We start from the raw sequence: 24,696 nt of genomic DNA on the forward strand, positions 1-24,696 counted from the left end.
TATAAACTGGGACTTTTCTACCTGGAAGAAATGGACTGAGAGGGGAAATGTAGGAGCCTATAGTTGTGAAGACTTCTACTTGGACGTACACAGACATGGTCACCAGAATCTAAAATTTCAGAATTTGGGCAAGGAAGATAGTCAAAGTGTTTAACAAATAGCATAGTATGGGTGCTGAACAGTCCTGAAGGCCACTGGCCTTTCATCTTCCTCATGTGTGCAGGCTAAATGTCAGCTTGGCTGGGGACCCTGTTGAGGTAAATTTAGAATAATGAAAAAGGTATCTTCTTGGACCAGTTTTGTTATCCAGTGATGGGATGTAAGCTCAAATATAAACACTTCTTAAAAAGATTTAGATGTTTCACTAATGGATGGTTAAGAAAAACCAAGAATTCTGTGTAATTCACCCTTATGCTTTTGAAGTTGGTGTTAGAGAAGATGCTTGTGCCTCTGTTCCTACCTTAAATTTAACCTACCATCCTGCATGTGAAGCTCTAAGGCTCCTCTTGGAAGTCCTCATAGCATTTGCAGGAGAGTGAACTTGCTATTTTAATTATTAGCATTCAACAGACATTTATTATGCACTGACCATGTGCCAGGCCTTAGGATAAGCGCTATGAATAGAATGGAGAGCAGAGCAGACCCTGTTTTTGTCTTCATGGAGCTTAGTGGGCACGTCAGATAATTTATAACACAAATAGATTGGTAATTCCAAACTGTGTTTAGTTCTATAAAGGAAAAATGCCTGGGGGCCGGCCCGGTGGCGCAGCGGTTAAGTTCGCATGTTCCGCTTCTCGGCGGCCCGGGGTTCACTGGTTCGGATCCTGCGTGCGGACGTGGCACCTCTTGGCACGCCATGCTGTGATAGGCATTCCACATATAAAGTAGAGGAAGATGGGCACGGATGTTAGCTCAGGGCCAATCTTCCTCAGCAAAAAGAGGAGGATTGGCAGCAGTTAGCTCAGGGCTAATCTTCCAAAAAAATAAATAAATAAAGGAAAAATGCCTGAGATATTTCTCTCCTTTCCTTTAGATTGTTCACACAACCACTCTAAGAAGTCTGCTTTCTTTTCTCTTCAGGAGCCTCCAAACAGGTGGCTTTGCCTGGGAGGGAGAGGTAGAGAACAACGCGTATAGCAAGGCTACAGGGGTGGTCCCCCAGCACAAGTATCACCCCACAGCAGGCAGCTACCAGCTCCATTTTGCCCTGCAGCAGCTTGAACAACAAAAACTTCAGTCCCGGCAGCTTCTGGACCAGAGTCGAGCCAGGCACCAGGTAATTCAAGATAAGGCTTTTCCATGTGCTAATATCTTCCTTCTGTTGGAAAAAATAATAATTAATAAGACCAGTGGGAAGCATAGGAATAGTTTCCCAGGGCCACCTCAGCTTGGATGGGGCATGGGGAATGTACTCTCAGGGAAGACGTTTTGAAGCCGTAACGTCGGCTTTGCTGGAAAGTGATGCTGAACCAGTTTTGATATTCTTTCTTTCATTTGAATGTTCCTGCTCAAAAGTCTCTCTAGTTGTATTTACCCTTTCCGTTGCGTGATCGTGGTTCAGTAACCTCCCGAAGGGTCTACTTCTCAGATACCTAAAATTACCTAGCATTTTAATGATTTTTTTTTGTAAATGTACGACTTCCTTATCTTCAGAGACTTTGTATACATAAGCACATATTAATCCTTCATGATCTATCAAGGTTTTCAAAGAATAAATAACTTTCAAGTTCTTCTTGTAAGAAATGGTCATAAGTTAGGTTGTTGGTGTTCTGGTTTGACAGTTGGTTCACAAAACAGTGTACACAAAAATGTAACAGCATACACAAGAATTCTTGCTGCTGTGGAACTTACACTCTAGTGAAATACTCACTGTCCATAAAATGACAGAAACTCCTGAGCATGTGCATGAGGGAGCTAGATAAGTGAATTGCCCTAGTGTATCAGCATGCCCCAATTACAGAAGAAGGATGATTTCGCAACAGTCAGACCATAGAGAGTTACATTTTTCTCCATGATTTCAGAGTTATCACTAGAATCGGTTACCATGTTCTCCATGTTCTGTTGGCCCAATCAGTATGAGCTTCCCTGATATTTCATTCTGTGAAGAAACGTCTGTCAGCTTGATTTCTCATCATTTGCTCTTTCTTATAAAAAATGTAGTACGAGGCCAGGCCCATGGCCGAGTGGTTAAGTTTGCGCACTCCACTTCAGCGGCCCAGGGTTTCACCAGTTAGGATCCTGGGCACGGACCTAGCACTGCTCATGGAGCCATACTGAGGTGGCGTCCCACATGCCACAACTAGAAGGACCTACAACTAGAATATACAACTATGTACTGGTTGGCTTTGGGGAGAAGAAGAAGAAGAAAAAAAGATTGGCAATAGATGTTAGCTCTGGTGCCAATCTAAAAAAAATACATATAGTACATAGTGTGCATTAATTTTTGCAAAATTAATATTCACTCAAAGGCTAAGACAGCATTTCCCAAAGTGTTCTTTTCTCTAGATACAACAATTATCATCCTCTCTATCTTTGTCTTTTCAACTACCATTCAACTCCAAACATATTTTGTTATTTCAGTATCATACATCATTTGATCATCTTCATCTGTGATATTGTACTCTGTATATTATGCTAATTTATTGTAATTGAGAAATTATAAGTGCAGGTTTTGTGAAGTAGTTCTCTAGGTTGTTTTTACTAGAGAAAAATCCAGACTCGTTATGTGTAAAGCATGGCATGTAGCATCTCATTTTGATCACCACACTGCCCTTTGTCACATAGAAATTTCCTCATTTATTCTTGAGATAGTGAAGGCATTTAAGCCAATTTGCATTTTCACAATTGCAAATATAAATGTGTATCTTAGGGTTTGTTTTAATCTGTGTAAATTTCTTAACAATTTTTAAGCTTCATTCAGAGTACTTGAGAATGCCAATGTAATCAGATGCTGGAGAATAGAGGTATCATATGTAGCCTTATTTCCCTTATGCGAGTGTAATCAATGGCTCTAACAAACCTAGACAGCTGCGCCCTTTTAATGCTTTCATACCTTGAAAGGGTAGATGATTTTTTAAAAAAAGGAGATGATTGCAGGGCATGGAAGTTTTGAGGAAGGAAAGACAGTTTTGCTGATTTTCACTTTTAGAAACTGCTTCATTTATAAATCCTTCTCATTCTTTTGATTAGCTTCCAGAACTCACATTCCTTTGAAAATGCAGAGTACCGCTATTCTTGTGTGAATTTTTTTTTTCACTGAAGATTTCACTAGTTTAGTTTCGCTGAACTATGAAGTATATGGAAAAGATGTTTTTTAGGATCTGTCAGAATATCTGTCTTAGAGAGGAGTCAGAACTCCCAAGAAGGGAGTTATCTCGTGTCTCCTGGAGAAGGAACAGAAAATCATCCATCATAATTTTATATATGTTTATAACATCATTTTTATTTCTTCTCCCTGTTCTTCTGATCCACAGTTGATTTAGGTAAAAATGAGGAAGGGTGTAGGGGAGAGCTAATGAAACTACATTTTATTAGCTTGAAGAGTTTATAACTAATAAAATAGCAAATAATATATTAAATGTTCTAACATGACAAATATTTAGTAACTTAGAGCACTTCATTTCAGAGGACGCTAAGAATCACTCCACAGAAGGAGCAAAGCCCTACTGGATTTTAAGCCTCTGTTTCTAGCCTAGCTTATGGCTGTGCTAGACTTGACTGTTGTAATTATCACCAAATTGTTGGTCGAAGCGTGTTTTGCGTTCTCAGTATGCTCTGTATTTCTGTCCTTAGGTAAACCCTTTAGATAGAGCTGGTTTCTCTGATGAACTCCTGATGTTTGGGATTCATTTTTCTAAAGTGTAGGCAGCCATTGATGTAGCTAACAATTTGGTTAATTGCCTGTTTGAGAGCAGTGGATGCAATTGAAATCTAATTTACTTAGCATTCATCCACAAGAGATACTTGTTTATGGAACAGGACATTAAAGGGGGCTTTATATTTTATATGTTATATTATATTATACTATACTATATTATATTACATTATATTATCATAATTATGTACGTGGACCGTACCTTTCATTGTGATCTCCTAAAAATGTTTTGGGAAAGATCATGCAGCCTTTCTTGCATTACATGTGGAGGAAGTTGTCCATCCTTTTCTGCACTTAGATAGCCAGCTTATTGAAGGTATTAACTTTAAGAAGGTGAGCTCTGATTCAGGATATGAGTTTGGAAGTGAGCATCTCCGACCATTCATGCAGAGTAAGCTTTGACCTTCATTGCTGTCTAGCATTGCGCTCATAAATCCAGAAACTGTCCTGCACTGAATCCACCCGTATGAAAGACTGGCCCTGTGACCTGGTTGTGGGAGAGGAAAGTCACTCAGAGCCACTGGCAGAGGTTTCCAGGGATAGGGCTACGAGGGGATAGGTGTGATCCTGTCCCTTTGATAGAGAGCGGGATAAAATAAGACAAAATTGAAACTATGAGCTTTTACACACTGATGGATAAAACCAGCAGTTTAAAAAAACATTGTTCTAAGTCAGAGCAGGGGTCCGCAAACTTTTTCTGTAAATGGCCAGACAGTAAGTATTTTGGGCGTTTCAGTAGGATCCATGTAGCAACTACTCGACTCTGCCGTGGAAGAATGAAAACAGCGATAGGCAATATGTAAATGAATAGCTGTTTCCCAATGAAACTGTATTTACAAAAACAGGCGGCAGGCTGGACCCCTGGTTTTGAGCAACAGAACCACTTGGAGGGCCTGTTAAAACACCGATTGTTTCCCCTCCTCGTCTGGTTCAGTAGGTTTGGGAATGGGGCTCAGGTATTTCCAGCAAGTCCCAGGCAATGCTACTACTGCTCTTCTGGGGACCACACTTTGAGAACTATTGAGCCGTAGGGAAAGAGATTAGAAGTGTCTCCTCTTCATTATTTGTTTTCTGTCCTTTGGAAGGGAGACTGGATATGTTAAAACTTAGTGTTGCCCTTATAAAATTTCGGGCAGTCATTTTTTTATGGGAACTTTGTTTCCATCCTTTTCACTCCATCTACCACAATCTCCTTGTAAATAAGTTTTCCAAACTTAAAAACCTCCTTGCTCATTTTTCTTATCAGGGTACATTCTGCTCAGCAATCACTGCTTCCAGGACTCAGGCTTTATGGTGGACAAGAGATAAGTGAAGGGACAGATTCCTCCCTTTTTGTTTTAATAATAATAGCCAACACTTAATAGGCACTTACTGTGGTTCAAGCACTATTCCAGGTGCTTTACATGTATTAATTCATTTAAAATGAGTTTCAGAATGGTTGAGGAAATTACCGAATCTTGATAGTCTAGGGATGGTAAAATGAATGTGTTATGTGTTGACACATCCCGCTGTACGTTTCCTCTCCAGTTTCCCTCATTGCTTCCCACTTCCTTCTCACCCTGGCTTCCTGCCTCTGAAGGAGAAGGATAAAAAACTTTCCTTTCAGCTGAGTCGGGGGACTTTCTTGGGCAGCCGTGCCTGCTGGTGACATCAGCATGAGTAGCCCTCCATGCTGGGGTCTGTGAGGAGTGCTGCACCGGCTGTGAGGCCCGACTGACCTGCTTCTAATTGCCGACATTGAGCTCATGTTATTCTTGGCCCAGGGCAGCGCGATTACTCAGTAGTTTCTGTTAAAGTGATCCTTTGTTAAACTTCTGCTCCCAGCCCCCCTCTCCTTCCCTCCCACTCTCTTCTCTGCCTCATCCAGTCTGAAAAAAGCCCAAGAAGCAGAAAAAATCAGGACATTTTGATGGCCAAGGCAGAACTGCTGAAATTTCTTTTAACAACAGAGGAGGAAAGGGGGAGATTTTTAATACATCTTAACTTTTCAGTGGTTCCGTTCTCTTTCCAAAGGCCTTCAATTTTTAGTAGACTTAATTTTCAACATAGTAAGGTAACTCAAAGTAGGAGAAAACTGAATCCTAAATTCCTCTCATCCTTTCACTCCATCTGTTCTTTGCTTCCGCCTTCCCACCATGCCCAATTTTACCAGACTAACCTAGATTCAGTAAGAGCCAGCGGAGACTAATGATCCTAGAAGCAGCAGCCCAGGGCCAGCTCAGTGTTCACATCAAGGGGTCTTTCAGTGTGCTGGTAACATCTCGAGTGCAGTATGTAATGAGCTTTTTGCTGATGGTGTGTGTGTACATGCACAACCTCACAGGTGTGGAAAGGATCCCCATACAAACCCGGCCAAGTCTTGTTATTCTCCTCCTAAAAGTTCATTGCATGTGTCTAGGAAAATTCTGCCCCCCTACAGCAATGAATACTGTTTCTCCAAGCCTTCAGTTGCTGTGTGTTTGTGTTGTGGAGGAGGGGAAAGAAAGAGAAATTCAGAGGCACCCGGGCTTTCCCAGGCAGCCAGCAATAACATGCTAGCTCCTCAGCATGGCACGAAGAGAAGCAAACAGCCTGGCTGTGCAGGGGGAGTCTTCCTACGTCCTTCTCACAGGGTCCGGGAGGAAGGTCGGACTCGGGGTATGCAAGGGGGAGAACTCACACATGTGCTCAAGTTCTTGGAGCCTGTTGACTTGAATGTCATAACCTACTGCTGTTTTATTTTCGTTTGGGGTTTTTTTGTTCTATGTTGTGTTTCCTCCTGACCTTTATCAGGAACTCATATAACACTTAGTTTCTTGCTGCTGCTGCTGCTGCTTCCTTCTTCCTCTTCCTCTTCCTCCTCCTCTCCTACTTCTTCTTCCTATTCTTCCTCCTCTTCTGCTTTTTTTCTTCTTTTTCTTTTCCTAGAACCATTTGACTTAGTAGATTTTGCCAAAGCAAACTCCTTTCTTCTTACCTAATAAAATGCATTGAGACTACCTGAAATAATACGTGTAAAACTACATTCAGCTATTTTGGAAATAGGCACTGTGAACAGCCTTTGGAGTCAGATAGTCCTGTTTAAATCCTGGCCATGTCCAGCCCATAACCTGGGCTAGGTTATTCAAACTTCTTTGGGCCTCAGTTTGCTTGTCTCTAGTATGGAGATGACAGTATGTGTCTGTGGGTTATCATGAGGAGTATGTTCCTCAGGCTGTTACCATGTGGCAAGCACTGAACCAGGAGTTTTATTGCGTTATCGTATTGAATCCTCACGAGTGCTGTCTTACCAGCCCCATTTTACAGATGAAAAAACAGAGCATCACTTATGTGACTTGCTCAGGGTCACATAAGTAATTAATGGAAGAGCTGGTTTTTGAACCCAGGTGTGTGAGCCTCTACCATCCAAGCTCTTGGCTATCATGCTGTGTGCTATCTCCCTGACAATATATTTAAGGCATTCAATAAATAGTAGCTATACATATCATTACATAAATTTTATTTTGCAGTTCATGCGTTCAACAAGTACTTATTGACACCTATAAAACCATATTTGAAAAGTTATTCTCAGGTATCTTAACTAGTCTCCTACTATTCAAATATACTGTCATAAAAGAAAAAGTTTACTAAACACTTGTAAACTTAGGCCTGGACGTTATCCCAGTGACCTCAAATTCTTAATTAAAGAAATGTCTGAAGAAGGTATTCCTGGGCTTAAAACTCTTAGAAATGCCCGCAGTTTACCCTCCCTTGTGCTTTTCTTATTTAGTGATGGGGCAGGGACTACTGAGTCATGCAATATCCTGAAAGACGTTGTGCAAGTTTAGAGGTTTGAAGCACTTGTGAGTTGTTATTAATAACATAGGAATTGTTTCTTCAGTTATCACTTTGTCCTTTCAGCCCTGTTATTGGTACTGGTCATACTATTTGAATTTTCCTTCTGTAATGGTGTTTTGGAGACTACTAGGAAACATAGCAGGTGTCTACAAATGTGAATACCACAGATGACACTTCTGCATGATTCATGTTACGCTTTCTTTTTTAATGCCATATAAATCTGATTCTTAATGTGTTACTGCAATATAGATACCAATTCATTGTACTGATTCGTTTCTACTAGTAATAGAAGTCCACTGGTTACCACCAACTTGTCTTCTTAGCTGCTGCTCGAGTAGTGTCCCCCTGGAGTGTTAGAGGGAGGAGAGTGAGGACAGGAAATGGACATATAGTGAGCCTCCTGGGTACTCACCATTCCACTGATAAGGAAACTGAGGCTCAAAGAGTTTAAGTAACTTAACGCCAGGTCGCAAAGCCAGCTAGTTACAGAGATAACATTCAAACCCGGTCCAGGGCTTCCAAATCCCTTTCCCACTCCAACACCCTCCCCCTTGACTGGAGTGACTCTTCATTTTCTTCTTGCTTCACACATTTACCATCAGTCAGATAGAGCATCCCAGTTTTATTGCTGCTGCTGCTATACACTCGTATACACTCACACAAGAGTCAGCGTAATGAATCAAAATTCAGAACTCTGCTTGGTTATGGGTATATTCAAAGGAACTGTTCACCTGTCAGCTGCTTTGGATCCATCTTGTTTGTCGTAAATCGCTAAAATGCAGTTTGCTCTAGCTGCCTGGTGACGAGTTTCATTCCCTCCCCTCACTCTGTGACCCGTGATTGGTTTGTTTGTCTCTGGGCATATGAGGGACTCACAGCAGTAACTTTATGTGAGACAGTGAAAGACCCCATCCTTCAATGTAAAGAACCCCATCTATGTGAGATGGATGCAGCCACAGGAGAAAGCTTAATGGATGTGTGACAGCAGGGTCTGTGCAAGGCACACAGTAGGTCAACCATGTGAGATTCTGAGCCAAATAAAACAAACTATACATTTGAAGACAGAGACAAGTTAGATATTTATAAACTCTGAATTTAAAGTTGTAAAGGAACTTAGAGATTGCCTTGTCTAATTATTTCATCTTACGAATCAGGAGATATAAGACACAGACACATTATTAGGAGATCAAGGGCTCTGATGTATAAAAAGTTCCCTAATAGTACTAACAAATAAGAGATAAAGAGACAATTGAAAATGAACTATCAATTATCTTTTTTTCACCTCTTGAACTCTCAGTGTGGGGTCATTGCTGATCTTTTGAGCTTACCTTTATAGATATAGATAGATAGATAGATAGATAGATAGATATACACATACATACATATGTATATATATACTTTAACTTTTAAAATAAGTAACAAAGGTTTGCTTAGGGACAGATTTTTTTCAACCTTTATTTCTTGGAGAAAAGCAAGTGAAATCTGTCATTTAAATGCGTCTGATGAAAATTGAATGTATCACTGGATTTGCTTTAGATTTGCTTTGGAAGGGAGGTTTGATTTCAATGGATTTGCTTTAAAAGAGAGTTAGCATAGCATAAATAAGGAAGGCAGTGTAGTGTAATGGGGCTCTAAAATCAGACTCCTCTGTAGGCGTGGATCCCAGCTTACTACTTAGTAGCTGTGTGACCATGGACAAATCAAGGAACCCTTTTTGTGCCTTGGTTTCTTCCTCTGTATATGGAGATGATGATGGGACCCCCCCCCTCAAATGGTTGGGAGGATTAAATGTGGTAATAATGTGAAGTACTTAGAGCAATGCTGACCCATGGTAAAAGCTCAATAAAAGTTCATTGGTCTTATTCTGTGCTACGTTTTTTCCATTGGGTAAAAATTACATACCATAAATTTACCCTCTTAAATATTTTTCAGTGTACAGTACAGTATTGTTAACTATATGCACACGCACATTGTTGTACAGCAGGTCACTAGAACTTTTGCATCCTGCATGACTGAAACTCCGTACTCATTGAACAACTCTCTGTTTCCTCCTTTCGCTAACCCCTGACAAGCATCATTCTACTTTTTGTTTCTGTGAGTTTGACTGCTTTAGATACCTCATGTAAGTGGAATCATGCAGTATTTGTCTTTTTGTGATTGGATCACTTCACTAGCGTAATGTCCTGAAGATTCGTCTTTGTTGTAGCATATGGTGGGATTTCTTTCTTCTTTAACCCTGAATAATATTCCATTGTACATGTATACATACATCTTTATCCATTCATCCATGGATGGGCATTTAGATTGCTTCCACATCTTAGCTATTGTGAATAATGCTTCAATGAGCATGGTGTGCAAATATCTCTTCTATTGTATGTTCCTTTTAACTTTAAATATACATCACATTGTAATTTCAACTTGTGGGTTTGGGTTAAACCCCCTGTGCCAGAAGCAGAGATTAGTTAAAATGATATTAAAGAAGGTATTTTAGGAGAATTTCAAAGCTCATAAAGTATTAATTAGCTACATTTTTTTTTTACTAATACTTATTTGGACAATCAAAAATTATATTCAAATTAATTTGTTCGCGATTCTTAGAGATGTGAGAAGAAAGAGTAGAAAGAATGACTAATACCATGGTAAAATGATTAAAAGAATATTTGTGTAGATTGTTACAAGAAACAGCATTAGCATCAAATTATGAGCCAGGTTTTCATGAGACACTTGCTATTTCCTCACAATAATCAAGGAAAAACAAGGATGTTATCCTCTCAGGTATACTGATGGAAATGCAGTTGGTACAACCTTTACAGAGGGCAATTTGAGAATATATGTAAAAAAAACGTTAAACAGAAGAGGAAGCAGCCTTCTGATCTACTATTCTACTTCAAGGAAATGATCTAGCATATGTGGAAAGATATACATAACAGGATGTTTATCACAACACTGTTCTTAAATAGCAAAACAAACCGATGACAACCTGAATGTGTGTGTGTGTGTGTGTGTGTGTGTGGTTTCAAATGGAAGTATAAGATTTTTGGGCACATACTTTTTCCCACTTAAAAAACTATTATGGGGGCTGGCCCCGTGGCCGAGTGGTTAAGTTCGCGCGCTCCGCTGCAGGTGGCCCAGTGTTTCGTTGGTTCGAATCCTGGGCGCGGACATGGCACTGCTCATCAAACCACGCTGAGGCAGCGTCCCACATGCCACAACTAGAAGGACCCACAACAAAGAATATACAACTATGTACCGGGGGGCTTTGGGGAGAAAAAGGAAAAAAATAAAATCTTTAAAAAAAAAACTATTATGAACATATTTCCATAATAACAAATACAGATCTACTATGTCAGTTTATAGTATTCTACTATCAGTGATTGGTTGAGTAAATTATGATAAACCAGAGTAGAAAATATGCAGCCATTACAAACAGTGACCTAGATCTACCCTTATAGATGTGAAAAATGCTCAGGATAGATACTTGACTGAAAAAACAGTCTCCAAAACATCAGATGTCGTATGATCCCATTTTTGTAAGCCCACAGAAATACTTGTCTATTTGTAAAAAATAAGTCTATATAGACACAAAAAAAAGTCTAAATGTTACCAGAAATTACCTCAGAGTAAAATTTGAAATGACTTTAAAAACGGTTTTCCTTTTTCAAATGAACATGTATTAAAGAAATTTAAGTGTTTCCAAAAAAGACAAAAAAATCTCAGTCTGTCAACCTTTTGTGAGTGTGTGAGATCTGTGTTCAAATATTACGGGGTGTCAAGGGAGAAAGAGAGAGAAAGCAAAGCAGAGTCTACAGTCATATGAGTCTAAATTTGCCATCAGAATATCAGCCTCTACTACTGGTTCTCTTGTTAGAAAGGGTGGCGGGGCTGCTAGTGAGGGAAGGTCATCCATGTAGTATCTTAGGGCTAATTAGTCTCACTGAGTTTTTGGGTCATGGGCTGCAGCCCTTGCCTTAGCCAGCTGCCACCGAGTTGGGCCTCTGGTTGTAATACACACACAGCCCCAGATCAGTTCGTGTGTTTCACTACTATTGAAAAACCAACTCAGAGACTACTGTTGGTGTCTTTGTTTTGGTTAGATGAAGGAGTCTGAGGTTCATGAGTATATTTGAATATCTGTTTTTAATGACCTACATTGTTTTTCAAATGTCAACAAGTACAGTTGATTTGGGGACTGCCTGGAAGTATAGTGGTTTCAGTCGGCTGGTGAATAATGGTTTCTCCTAAATTGTTTTGTCCGAGTAAGCACCTGTATTCACATCCTTTAGAGTAGGTCATTTAGGAGCCTTCTTTCCTAGTTGCTAAAGGAGAAAGAGCTTTCTAAAATCAAGAAATGGAAGGATATGCTGGCAGACTTCCAATATCTTTGGCACTCAAAGTCCTGTCTTGGGTGTTTGTGTCATTGTTCTCTCTCTGTATGAACAGCATCGTCTTCAGAGTGTCCACTCCATCCCTGTCGGGGTCATAGCACTGCTAGTGCCTTGTGACAGTACCAGAAGTTATACTCTGTTTCTCTTGCTCAGCCTCCAGTCTTGTCCCAGCTGACAAACATTGTGAATGGAAGACAGCCAAGAACTCCATAGAGTGTGAGACAAAGGCTTTTTGGAAGCTTGCTTTTGCCAAAATAGGAACAGCTACCCTTACCCTTACCTTGGCCCCAAGCTTTTTACAGCGTTGTATGGTTGCACAAAAGCCGTAATGTGTTCTTTGCACTGAACAGCTCTCAGTCCAGTTGTAGTAACGTGAATGACGAGTCTCCTACGTGCTCGGGAAGATAGACCATCCTAGCCCTTGAGCTGCCAGAGAGAAACATACTAGAAGTGGCTTTGTATACTATGTAATGGGAACTTTCTCCAAGTTAGGATAAAATCTCATCTGGGGAGAAGAATGCCTAGAAATGTTTGCTCTTCTGAAATCAAGAGTAAAGGGGGTGCAAAGAGACATTAACCCACTCAGATAGAGATTATCTTTTGCCTACCTTATCTTCCTTGTTTTCAGAAAATGAATTTAAAGAGTCATTTTGCTACAAAGAGCCATCCAGCTCTGCTGCATCACCAAGAAGCCTGAGTAAAGACTAAAAGGAGTGTTTTTCTGGAAGGAATTAAAAAAAAAAAAAAAAATCCCTCCCAGAATTTAATCTCTGAACAGTATTATCTTTCTAGTAAGAGAGCCCAGATCTTGCTTCCCCATAACCTTCCAAGTTGCAGTCTGTGTTCTGTCTATCAGAAATTCCTCCTTCCCACCCACGAGTACCCTTCTGTTGTGGGAGAAGGAGGGGCTTTCCAGTCTTTTGCCTGGGGCCAAGCCAACCCTCAAACTGTGGTTTTCTCTGAGTCTCCTTGCTGAGGCATGGCTGTTTCCCACACCCAATAAAGAAGCAGAAGTCTTGTATCTATCGAGCAGGTCTCAAGTCGAGGCCAGTGCTCACACAGCTCTCCCATTCCCAGGACGTTGACTGATGACGGTGCAGCCCCCATCCCCGGGTTGTTCACCCACAGGTGCAGAGCATGGATAGTGTACATCCAAACGTCACATTTCTTCGAAATTATATAGAGAACTTACTGCAACTCTTCTGTCCACTTATGAATGAATATCAGGACAATAATCTATCACTGGTGGAGTTGTAGGATTGAGGCCAATACAGGCTATGTGGGGCCTGGGGAGGTTGATTTCTGCCACTAGTCTAAAGACATCCATTTCTATGTCTGCTTTTAACATTACTTGGGTATTTTCTTGGGTGTCTTATCAGATTAGACTGCTTTAATCTCCTTCCACTTAGCCTTGGCTTTGGTGAAACAACGGGGGACTTGTCTGCATTACTGACTTTTTGGAATTTTGGATGGTATAGAATTGTAATCGTTTCGTTATCCATTCGGTATATTAGAGTATGATCACCAAACAACAAATAAGAACCTAGAAGCTTTTACTGTATTTGGAAAGAGTATCTGTTTTCTTGAGATACTGTACATTTATGTTATACTGAGGCTTAAACAAGTTTGACTCTTTGGTAGATTGAGAATTATATCTCAGCTTAGTTAGGATTCCGTTTGGCTGCATGTAATAGGCTCACCCCCACCCCCCACCCCAGCTTAAACAAGTTGGAGATTTATTTTTTCCCCCCATATAATCAGAAATCTAGAGATGGGCTCTCCCAGAATCCATGGTACTATCAGGAGCCCGTGCTTCTCCTGTCTTTATCCTCTGCAATCCTTAACAAGTGACTTTCACCCTATACCTGTCCACCTCTAGCTAGGTACCCACCTTCTGAGTGGGAAGAAGAAAATCAGTAGAGGGCAAAAGTTGTGAACCAACCCAGTCTGCCCTGTTTAAAGAGCTTTTGCGGAAACCACACCTGGAAACTTCTGTTTACATCTCAGAACTGTATCACATGGTTATCTCTAGGTACAGGAACAGTTGGGAAAAGTAATTTTTAAGCTGGGTAGATAATACTACCCATGCAAAATCAGGGTAGTATTATTAGAAAGAAAGAGAGAATTGTTAGTGTTACTGAACCAAAGTGGGTTTGCCTTCTGGTGAGTTAAAATCAGACTCTCCACCAGAAGTAGTTGTCACACAAAGTAGAGTTTATTTGCAGCAAATAGGAGACCACGCAGAATCATTTCCAAAGTCATGGCTGTCCCCAGGCACGAGCACAGGACAGCAGGGGCCTTTAATTTTGGATGGGGAATGAATATTCAAAAGGAAGAGGTGGGCATTCATTTGCGCAGGCTCAGTTGGAAAAGATGCTTCCATGTACACTGCAGGTTATGGCAATAAGGCCTGAGCTCTTCCCGGAGAGGAGATCTTAGCATGAAAAATGAGGCAAAGGTGGGCTGGCCCAGTGGCACAGTGGTTAAGTTTGCACATTCCGCTGTGGTGGCCCAGGGTTCGCCAGTTTGGATCCCAGGTGCAGACCTAGGCACCGCTTGTCAAGCCATGCTGTGGCAGGCGTCCCACATATAAAGTAGAGGAAGATGGGCACGGATGTTAGCTCAGGGCCAGTCTTCCTCAGCAAAAAGAGGAGAATTGGTGGCAGATGTTAGCTCCAGGCTAATCTTCCTCAAAAAAAAAAGGTCACAGGCCTTGCTCTTGGCTTGGCCTGGTTCAGGGTGGTTGGTGATTGCATCCCTTACACATAACAAAAAGAGAAAGACAATTTGGAGAAAGAGTTAACTGCTCTGAAACCTCCCTTGAGTTCCTCAGGGCAATTAGTCGATGACATTAGTATCCAGACAAATGACAGTCTCCTACATAATCAATTCTCCTAATTTATTTTATTTTGTTATTTGAGGTAAAAACTGATCTTATTACTATCAAACATCAATGTCTAAGGTCCTGCCACAAAATTTTCTTCTAGGAAGGTGAATTTATTTTTGTGTGGAATCTACAGAAGGTCTTACTTACACTTTGTGGCTGAGTGTGAGTTGAATACAAATAACACACCAGGCACTGTTCAAAGGCCAGAGGATGGTGCTGTTACAAGATTACATCTCTGTGTAAACACAAACTTGCCTATTTTCTTGTACAGAATTTAGTTGTTGTTAAAAAGCAAACAGATGAATACTTGGCATAATGTGAATTTTGTTTTTTTCATTCATGGAGTATATGTTTATTAAGCACCTTTTATGCTCAAGGCACTCTACTGGGCACTGAGGGTGAAACAAAAATTAATCAGATATAAATCTAGCCATTTCCAGTGGGTATTGTCCAGAAGGGGAAAAAAGTCCATACGTAAGTGGCTATAATACATGGTAGAATGTGCTAAATGTGATAAGACACATACAAATAAATTTTTATAAGTGTTCAGAAGAAGAAAAGAGTATTTCTGCCAGAGAGAATTGAGTAAATATGATCTAGGGAACCTAAACATATGTTTTCATTTTAAGAGTTTGCTTTCACAGCTAGTAAGCATCATCATAAGACTAGAAAAATATGTTGAAAAAATGCATAGCCAACTACCATTCACAAATCATTACAGATAGGCAGACTGACGTGTCATCCCGTCCTTGGGCTCCTCAGTAAACCGAGATAGAGGTTTGGGAAGGAGTGGAGCCTTCGTTGAGTGTCTACTGTGTGCCTGGTACTTTGATTTATTTCAAGAAACCTTTATGGAATGCCTGGGCTAGATTTACATATGTGATCTTCCTTTAACCCCCAACAGTCCAGCTAAGCAATTATAATTGCTTATGAGGAAGTTAAAGCTCAGGGAGGTTAAGTAACTTGAAAACATCACCCGGTTTATATGCCAGAGCCTACATTTGAGTCTACGCACATTTGACTGCAAAGCCTTGCTCTTTTCCACTTACTCTGCCTTTCACTGATGACCTCATCTGGTTTCGTAGCCATAATAAGTGTTGAACAGTCAATTCCTTCTTCACCCTGGGCTGATGGTATGTCTTATACCCAGCTGGTTGAAACTTGGCTTCATTTGGGTACTTTTGACTTGTACCCAGAGTTTATTTGTTACCTGCTTAAATCTTAGAACTTGACTTCCTTTTGACTTTTTTATATTTTTTTGAGGAAGATTAGCCCTGAGCTAACATCTGCTGCCAATCCTCCTCTTTTGGCTGAGGAAGACTGGCCCTGAGCTAACATCCATGCCCATCTTCCTTCTACTTTATACGCCTGCCACAGCATGGCTTGACAAGCTGTGCATAGGTCCACATCCAGGATCCGAACCAGCAAACGCTGGGCCACCAAAGCAGAACGTGTGAACTTAACTGCTAGGCCACCCGGCTGGCCCCCCTTTTGACTTTTTAATAATTTATCTTTGTAATAAATAACTATGTCTAGATGATACACAATTCAGAAAGGTATAAATGATGTATAGCACAAAATTAGTTCTCCTCCCCCTTGGTCTCCTAGCTAATCAGCGCTTCTCCGTGGAGGTCACCAGCTTTTTGTATATCCTTTCAGAGTTGTTCTGTGAGGATACCAACATTGTATGTGTGTTTGTATGAGAATGTGTATGTATGTGTGTTGGTATATATGTGTATGTTTGTGTGTGTTCTTTTTTACACAAATAGAAGCTTACTATACTCACTGTTCTGATCTTGCATCTTTTTATTTGTATTTAGTTGTCCCAGAAAGATTGTTTAACAAAAGAAAAACTCAGTGTATTTAAAAATATGGTTAAGTCGTCACCATGGCAACATGTGTTGAATAGCTGTTCTTACTGATGGCAGTTCCCTCACATCATGAAAAATTTAACTAAATAAAGAATATTTTTATTCCAGGAGCTCTTTGCTAACAATGGTTTTTCCTCCTCCACTACTCATCCAGTGAATTTGTTTATGGGTTGTCATGTGGAACTCTTCAGCCCTCATTCTGATTTCTGGTCACCTTCCTGTCCTGAATCGAGTATCTCTCAAGCACTCTTCAATCTAAACTCTCTTATTGGGATATAGTGGGGAGAACAGAAGCCTAGGGTAGCCCTTCCTGCCTGCCTCCTTCCTTCCAGTTGAGTGTCTCCCACATGTTTTGAGACCCTCAGGTATGGAAACGGTGCCTGAAAGAAATGGGTTTTGGGGCCAGTCCCACAGGCCTGGCCTCTTGCTGCACCCTTTGGTTACTTGTCCTCAGAAAGCTTGCTGGAGCAGATCAGGCTTCTGGGCCCTCTTAGAAGAGCTAAAGACCTCTCCTCATGTCCACACTCCACAGTGCTGCCCTGCTGGCTTTGCCCATGGGCTTGGATCTTCCTTTGTTCCACTTCTTTGGATCAGAGATGGAGGCAAGTGAACAGCTCCACAGTCTCCCCTTCGAGTGGTTTGCAGAGATGAGGAACATCTCAGTCAGACTGGTCCATTTGAAAATGCTCTGATCCTCTACCTCTGAAGTCGCTTTGTTCCTTGTCAGGCCTCTCAGTCAAACACATTTACTCCACACAAGATCCCTTGGTCCCTTCATATCTGCCTAGCGCAGGGCCTTTGGACACATTTCCCTGCAATGGGACATTCCAAGGCATGAATATAGAAGGGTTGCTTAACATTTTACTACAGCTACTCAGTTCATCTTCTATATCTTAAAAAATAAAATTCATAAAGGATAAAAATAATACCAGTTAAGTCTATCTAAAAGGTGAATGTTCCTAAGAGCATTTGCTCTTATTCCTTTAGCCCTTGCCATGAGGAAATGACATTTCTCTTACATCTCTTTAAATGTAATGTCTACAGATGGAAATCAATTGCCAGAAATCCTTTTAATAAAAAGTCCTATGTATTATGTCAATTATATTATTTTTCTCTTAATATTATTTTACATTTAAAGCTTTTATAATGCATGCATATTGAAAGTGGTGTTTATAGTATTGAAGGATCAGAAACAAAGTGTGTGACACCAAAAGTTATTTCTAATGAGGTAAATAAGTTGTAAGAATTTCGTAAGCATTTATTTAAGCAAGTAGTATATGTTTACAGCCTAACTCTAGATATATGTTGATGTTTATGATGTTGATTTTTAGGTCTATATTTATTTATAGGCTTACCCTGTGAGCAAAAATACCCTTGTGTTGATCTTGTATTCATATAGTAACTAGTATGCATGTAGTAATTTTACTTTGAAAACGTTTTCAAATGTAAAGTCTTGTGTTAATCTTTAGGTCAACAAGGTGTTACTACACCAGAATTCTACAAATCGCCCTCAAGGCCGTGCATGGTCTGGCTCCTGGTTTCTGTTCCAGCCTCCTCTCTCTACTCTCTCTGTTTACTCACTATGCCCTAGCCACACTGGCTGCTTCTCTTTCTTCAAATGTGCACGCCTTCTAGAGGAGTTCAAAGTTCTGTGAATGGGATTGAGTCAAGCTTCAAGTCACTTTTGTTCTGTGCTATATTTCTAGTACTTGACACCCAGTAGGAGACGTTCATTAAATATTTGTTGAATTTAACAGTAAAGAAAACTAAGACGAAGAGAGAGCAAGTGCCTTTCTAAATCATACGTATGGACCAATACATAGTACACAGCTGCCCTGATTCCTAGCCCAGTGTACTTTCAACAAGACCATCTCAACTTTCTGCTCCAAGAGATTTCCTGTCTCTGAATCTGGACCTGCACTGGCATTATTAGAGAAATTTTTCCTAAAAAATTACTTTAACAGTTTCCCTTTTTTTTGGTCTTGCTTCAGGATTGCAAATCAGTTATTCACTTAATGGGTTGTGAAGAGCATCTCCATCAAATCTTTTTTTTTCCTTTTCTTTGTAGGCCATCTTTGGGAGCCAGACACTACCTAACTCCAATTTATGGACAATGAGCAATGGTGCAGCTTGCAGAATTTCAAGTGCCACAGCTAGTGGCCAGAAGCCAACCACTCTGCCACAAAAAGTGGTGCCACCTCCAAGTTCTTCCTCCTCCCTGGTCCCCAAACCTCCATCCAATCACAAACAAGTTCTCCGAAAGGCAACATCCCAGAGGGCTCCCAAGTAAGTTTTCAGTAATCTTCTGTCTAATTTCTTATGAGTTGTATCAATTCTTTGCTTACAGTACTCTTTATTTATGGAGGCTTCAAGACAATTTGTACTAAAATGTTGAAAAGAAGAACACCTGATGGGGAATAAAAGCTAACTCTGGTTCTCAGACCTGGCTACAAATTAGAACCAGCTGGGGAGCTATTGAAACGTGCCCACGTCTGGGCTCTACCCTGTGGGAGGGGCAGGCATTGCTCTTTTAGGTTCCCCAGGGATTGAGAGGAGAGCTGCTGCTGGCAGGGTTCAGGGTTGTCGCTAACTAACTCTTCTGGCCTCTGGCAGGAGCTACAATCAGACAGTGCACCAGGTAACAGTGCTCCACTGTGGGCTGGGAGGAAGGAAATGAAAACTTCCCCCAGATGTCTTCTTCTCTTGGTCGTTCTACAGATTCAGATCTTTTCAGTTTCATATAAAATTCAACACCCTTCCCCTGCCACCCACCCTTGTTGGTTTGTTCACTTTTAGGCATTTGAATGGGAGGACATAGGATTGGGATTTTACTGGGGGGATTAACTTCGTTGGCATTAGTCAGTAGGCTCTGTGTAGCAGCAGTATTTCTGATTATCTTTTGTAGTCTACCTATTTTACCTCAAAAAAGACATTTCCGTGCCTGAATCAGCTTTTTTAGGTCACATCCTTCGCTCTACCCCCAGCCATTTTTTAGCTAGTGAACCAGAAATGGACTCATGAAGAGTGTTGGTCCTAGCAGCCCTTCTCCATTTCAAATTGCATACCTTTTCCAAGGTGTCTGGAAGAGGCGGGCATTCCTTCATGGGCAAACACCTAGAGGAGAGTGTGTGTATTTCTCTTGCTTTCATTAAGGCTCCTCATTTATTCGTCCTTCTCGAAAATCAATTTCAGTTGTAAGAAAGAACCCTAGGACATAGAAAAAGCAGTTACTGTTTTTCCCTTGGGATGGTGAATCAAGTTCTGGATTTGGATTGAAAGCAATCCCTTGTGGCTGTTTTGATTATATTGCTGCCATTATTCATTTATCCAACAGATATTTACTACGCGCCTACTAAGTGCCAAGCACTGTTCGAGGAATAATTGGCGTCGTAATGACTTTGCAGAACTCTCTGGAGCAGTAGGGAAGGGCACTAGGAAGCCTGCAGTTCGTAGTGGAAGGCAAATAGCACAATAGCGAGGAAGCCATGTGGCCCCTCACCCTGGAAGGAGTAGAGACACATCCTAAGGGCACAGCCTCCGGAGCCAGACTACCTGTCCACTCTTTCCCAGCCCCACACTTTACCAACCTGAGGCCTTTAGCAAGTTACAAGCTACTTAATCTCTTGGCCTCAGTTTCCTCATTCGTGAAGTGGGGATAATAAGAGTATCTACTTCATAGGACAGCTGATAAATATTAGCAGAGTTAATACCTGTAAAGTGCATGGAACAAGACCGAGCACATGTAAGAACTCACTGAGCATTCGAAAACCACACTCTCCTTCACAGGTTTGAGAAGCCCACAGTTAGGGAGGAAAATTAGTGAGTCTCATACAAATGTTGAGTTTGCCAGTGTGCTCCGGGTTTGTGGATTCTCCAGTTATTAGTGGCCTGTGTGGCTGTCTGGTCCTCTGGTGGAGAGGTGGCCTCCGTCAGTGGGCAGCAGGGTGGACATTTGAAGACACCCCTCACTGCCCTGAACTCACAGCTGGCAGGAGAGCTCTTCAGCCCTCTGAGATGGAATTGCAGCTCTGTGAACAAATTTTGCTTTGCTGCATTTTTGTGGTTTCTTCTCTCTGACAGGCAGGAGTGTGGGAAAACCGGAAACAGCTCAGCACCAAAAATGCACAGAAGGGGGGAAAAAAGCAAGATTTCTTCAGAATTTAAGAAATATAATCCAAGTATCAAAAGGCATGCTGTGAGGCGTTGTTCCAGGAAATAGTTTCCAATTTGCCTTTAAAACTCGAGCACAAGTCTCTGAAGCTAAATAAGTTAGCTCTGATGGAGACCTTACCATTCCCTCACTTACACGGAAAATGGACAGTGTTGTCTTCAATATTCTCCTGACTTTTAGGAAGAAGAATAGCATTATTTTTATCTGAACTGATGCGATGAAAAGTTCCCTCTATGTATTATCCAGATAAAGCTTTTTTTAAATAATCATTTTATTTTAGAATAATTTTAGATCTACAGAAAAGTTGTATAGATAGTACACATAAAGATAAGTACACCCAGTTTTCCCCATTGTTAGCATCTGATACTGCCACGGTACGTTTGAAGAGCGTACCGCACTAAGAAACCGTCACTGAACTGAACCCCATCCTTTATCTGGATTGATGAAGTTATTTTTAATCTAGAGGAACCTTTCATAGCTCCTGAAGTCAGGCTCCTGGGTATCAGTTGGTATATTCTTATTGTTCTAAAGTAGTTCATGTTCCTAGCCAGCATGATAAGTTATTTAACGTCTTTGTGACTCCGTTTCCTGTTTTAAAACAGGGATAATAGTAGTGCGTGTCTCACAGGTTAGTAAGAGAAACAAATGAATTAATAACGTCAAGCACAGTTACGGTGCCTGGTACGTAATATATGTTAAATGAGTTTTAGGTATTATTATGATTAATACTAAGATGGTATTTCAAAACATTTTCAGGTAATTTTTTACTTTCTTCATGAAAGATGTGTTGCTTCATTTGCTTGGAGCGTATTGCGGCCTTTGCTCTGGCTCAGTTCAGATTAATCAGGAACCCTCAGCTATGACTGGTGAGACTGAGTCACACTCAGGAATGCCATTGTTGCCCCAAGAGACGCAACTAATGAGAAGTTGTAATGAGCTTTTGACCATGCCAAACCCTCTGTTTTTGGGTTGAACTTCAAACTTCTCCTAGCACAGAAGTTGGCACTGGACAAATATAGAAGCAATTTCCAAGAGCATCAAAGTTTCCACATCCTAGAGGGTTGAGTTTAGAGAACAATAGAACATAAAAGATGGAATGTCGTTTGGATTTTGGTGCAAAGGGAGTTGAGAAGCAGAACAGTGGGGTCCTATTTCTTTATGATAATATTCAAGTCACTTTCCCTCTTAAGGTTTCAGTTTCCATCTGTAAAACAAAAACCACTGTCCCCACTGAATAATTAACCAAAATAACTTGTTTTCTGTCTATTCTGTTGAAAGCCTTTTTATGAGCACATTTGCTGTTTAATCCTAATGCTTTACAGCCATTTTCCTCATCCCCTCTTGGCCCAACGGTTCTTTGTTATAGTTCTCAAGTTCGTGTGCTTAGCTAAATCTCATTTGTCAGTTCTGTGAAGGGATGATTTAGATTTTTTTTTTTTTTTGCCTTTTCCATAGTGCCAATAGCCTCTCTTGATTTTCCTCTCTAATGTTTGCAACACTTCATAATTTAGTACCCACTTCAGATCCTCCTTTCAAAACTATTTGTGGTATTTCTTCGAAGCAGTCAGCTGAATAAGAAAGATGACAGCCTATGAACAACTACGTGCATATGAACTGTCTCTTCCTTGTAAATGACCTTTTTTTCAGAGCCGGAATCACACTCTCCAGGAAATAGGGAGAAAGAGACCCGAGGAGATTAGAGTTTGCCAGAGACATGGGCTAAAGTCATAGACTAGAGATGGATTTGGAAGAGCAGCGTCAACCATGTTCTACCTTGGGGTTACTCTGAAGAAGGAAAACTGTGTAAGAAACACCAGACTTAGCTAAAGGGCTTTTCTTTAAATAGCTGGGATTACCTTTCCTTACACAGGTTTTAGGATATTCTACATCAGGGTGAGCTCAGTGGAAATCGAAGGTAACTGCCGTCCGTGTCAGCACCCAGGACAGTGGTGTTTATTAAAGGCTGCTAGGGATTAGGAGGGAGGAAAGCAATCAAGAGCTCGGCAGCGTGGTAAAGCCAAATATCAATTAATCTGACCTGACATTTGATGATGTCAGCAATATGATGAAAGATGCTCAGAGATTAATGTCAGAAAAATATAAATATAAGAATCAGGTTAAAAAAAATGTGACATCTTTTTAACATATGAGTCATTAAAATGAAGCAAAGTGATCAGGAGTTATAATGATCCAAAATAGGTTCCTGATATGAGCACAGAAGATGTCATATTGTAGGTTAACCGTCTTCTATCAGAGTTTCAGCCTTTTGTTATATGTAGTTTCAAGAAATATGATTGAATCTGTGGCATACCCATCCTTAAATGTAAGATTCTCTAAATTATACATTTGTAAAATATATAATGATAGACCTTTAGATAAAGGAAGATAAAGGAATAGATAGATAAAGATAGAGGCATAGTGCAGGGCTCTGAGTATAGCAAGGTACACAGGTGGTCAGTGGCAGAGCGAAAACCGGAATCCATCTCACCTACTGGGCTAACCTTAGACTCTTCCCAGTAGACCGCTGATTTCCAAGGCCTTTAGCAGGACTTTCAGATCCATTCTATACAGCAAATGGCAGATTAATCATCCTAAAATATTGCCTTTGGGAAAAAGCAGTGTAAGCACTTAGGAACTCACTCCTCTCCTTTCTGCACCAGTTTTACCACTTAAATGGCCAATGAAATACTCAAAAGGAGGAAGAATTAGTGTAACTCTCATACTAAATTGTTGGGGGAATTTATGTTAGATGTAGCACAAGAAGGATTGGATTGAAGAACAACACTGGCGGCTTTTACATACTGCTGTGCCTATGAGGGTGCAGTCTAGGGAAATCATGGGAGGCCTGGAGTACACCAGACCATACCCTCTTACTCTAAGTGGGGACTGCAAGTAGGAAGAGATGAAGGCCAGTCCAGGAGTCTGGCACTTAAACTCTCTTCCCTCTACCAACCCTCAGCATTTGCACCTCAGTGGTGGCATGAGGAGATCTTAAGGTTTGCTTTTGACGTGGACGATGACATCACTCAGAGAACTGGGTATTAGTAACCACACGTAACCAAAAGTTGCCAGTGGGGTATGTATGGTCCAGTGGAGAGAAGTACGTGAGAGTCGTGTTCTTCCTGTGGTGGTTCATATTTGTGTAGTTTAAATTAAATTTGTACTTCTCATCCCTGCCTGCTGGGATGTTAAAATGGTGTTATAACTGCTGGATATTTCCTATCCCTCACTTCCCTTCTTATCTGATTATGAAAATACCTTTTTAAAAGTTTTGGGCAGGAATTTATACCAACCTTTGATAGAATCCATATCAGTTCCTCCATGATCATAAGCTCTTAATGGGAAACTTAGACTTTCCTCTCTAAGGATGAGCAAATGCTAAAATATCTTGGGGCTCTGGAATGAATGGTGTAGCTTACAAGGAAACCCCATGGGGAAGAGTCAAAGGAGCTGCCACTCTCTGAAATAAGTTTCAGGAAGAAGGAAAACAACATTTTAGAAAATACCTAATGTGTATTGTTAACAAAATTTAAGAGTAGGCTGCATCAGTGTGTAGAGCTAGAAAAAGCTATCACGTAGAGAAAGCAGGCCGTCAGGTCAGGGAGGGTTGCGTGGGAATGAGACTTTGGGCTGAACAGTGAACAGAGATTGGGCACTACAGAAAACTGAATCAGTGAAATAAGGGACAAATG

At 40.8% G+C, this 24,696-nt stretch overlaps 1 protein-coding gene across 40 annotated transcripts in view; it reads left to right on the forward strand.

Annotated features, from left to right (window-relative positions):
* The window catches only part of TTLL5 (tubulin tyrosine ligase like 5), a 280,680-nt gene that overhangs the window by 195,149 nt on the left and 60,835 nt on the right, over positions 1-24,696 (forward strand). For 38 of the 40 annotated variants that reach the window (XM_070250190.1, XM_070250196.1, XM_070250206.1 and 35 more), the window contains 2 exons: positions 1,081-1,276; positions 18,902-19,119. In XM_070250190.1, the coding sequence (XP_070106291.1) occupies positions 1,081-1,276; positions 18,902-19,119 (414 nt within the window). The remainder of the gene's footprint in view (positions 1-1,080; positions 1,277-18,901; positions 19,120-24,696) is intronic. The other 2 variants (XR_011432241.1, XR_011432240.1) reach the window with 1 other exon arrangement.

This window comes from Equus caballus, chromosome 24, assembly GCF_041296265.1.
Source record: "Equus caballus isolate H_3958 breed thoroughbred chromosome 24, TB-T2T, whole genome shotgun sequence".
Classification (NCBI taxonomy): domain Eukaryota; kingdom Metazoa; phylum Chordata; class Mammalia; order Perissodactyla; family Equidae; genus Equus; species Equus caballus.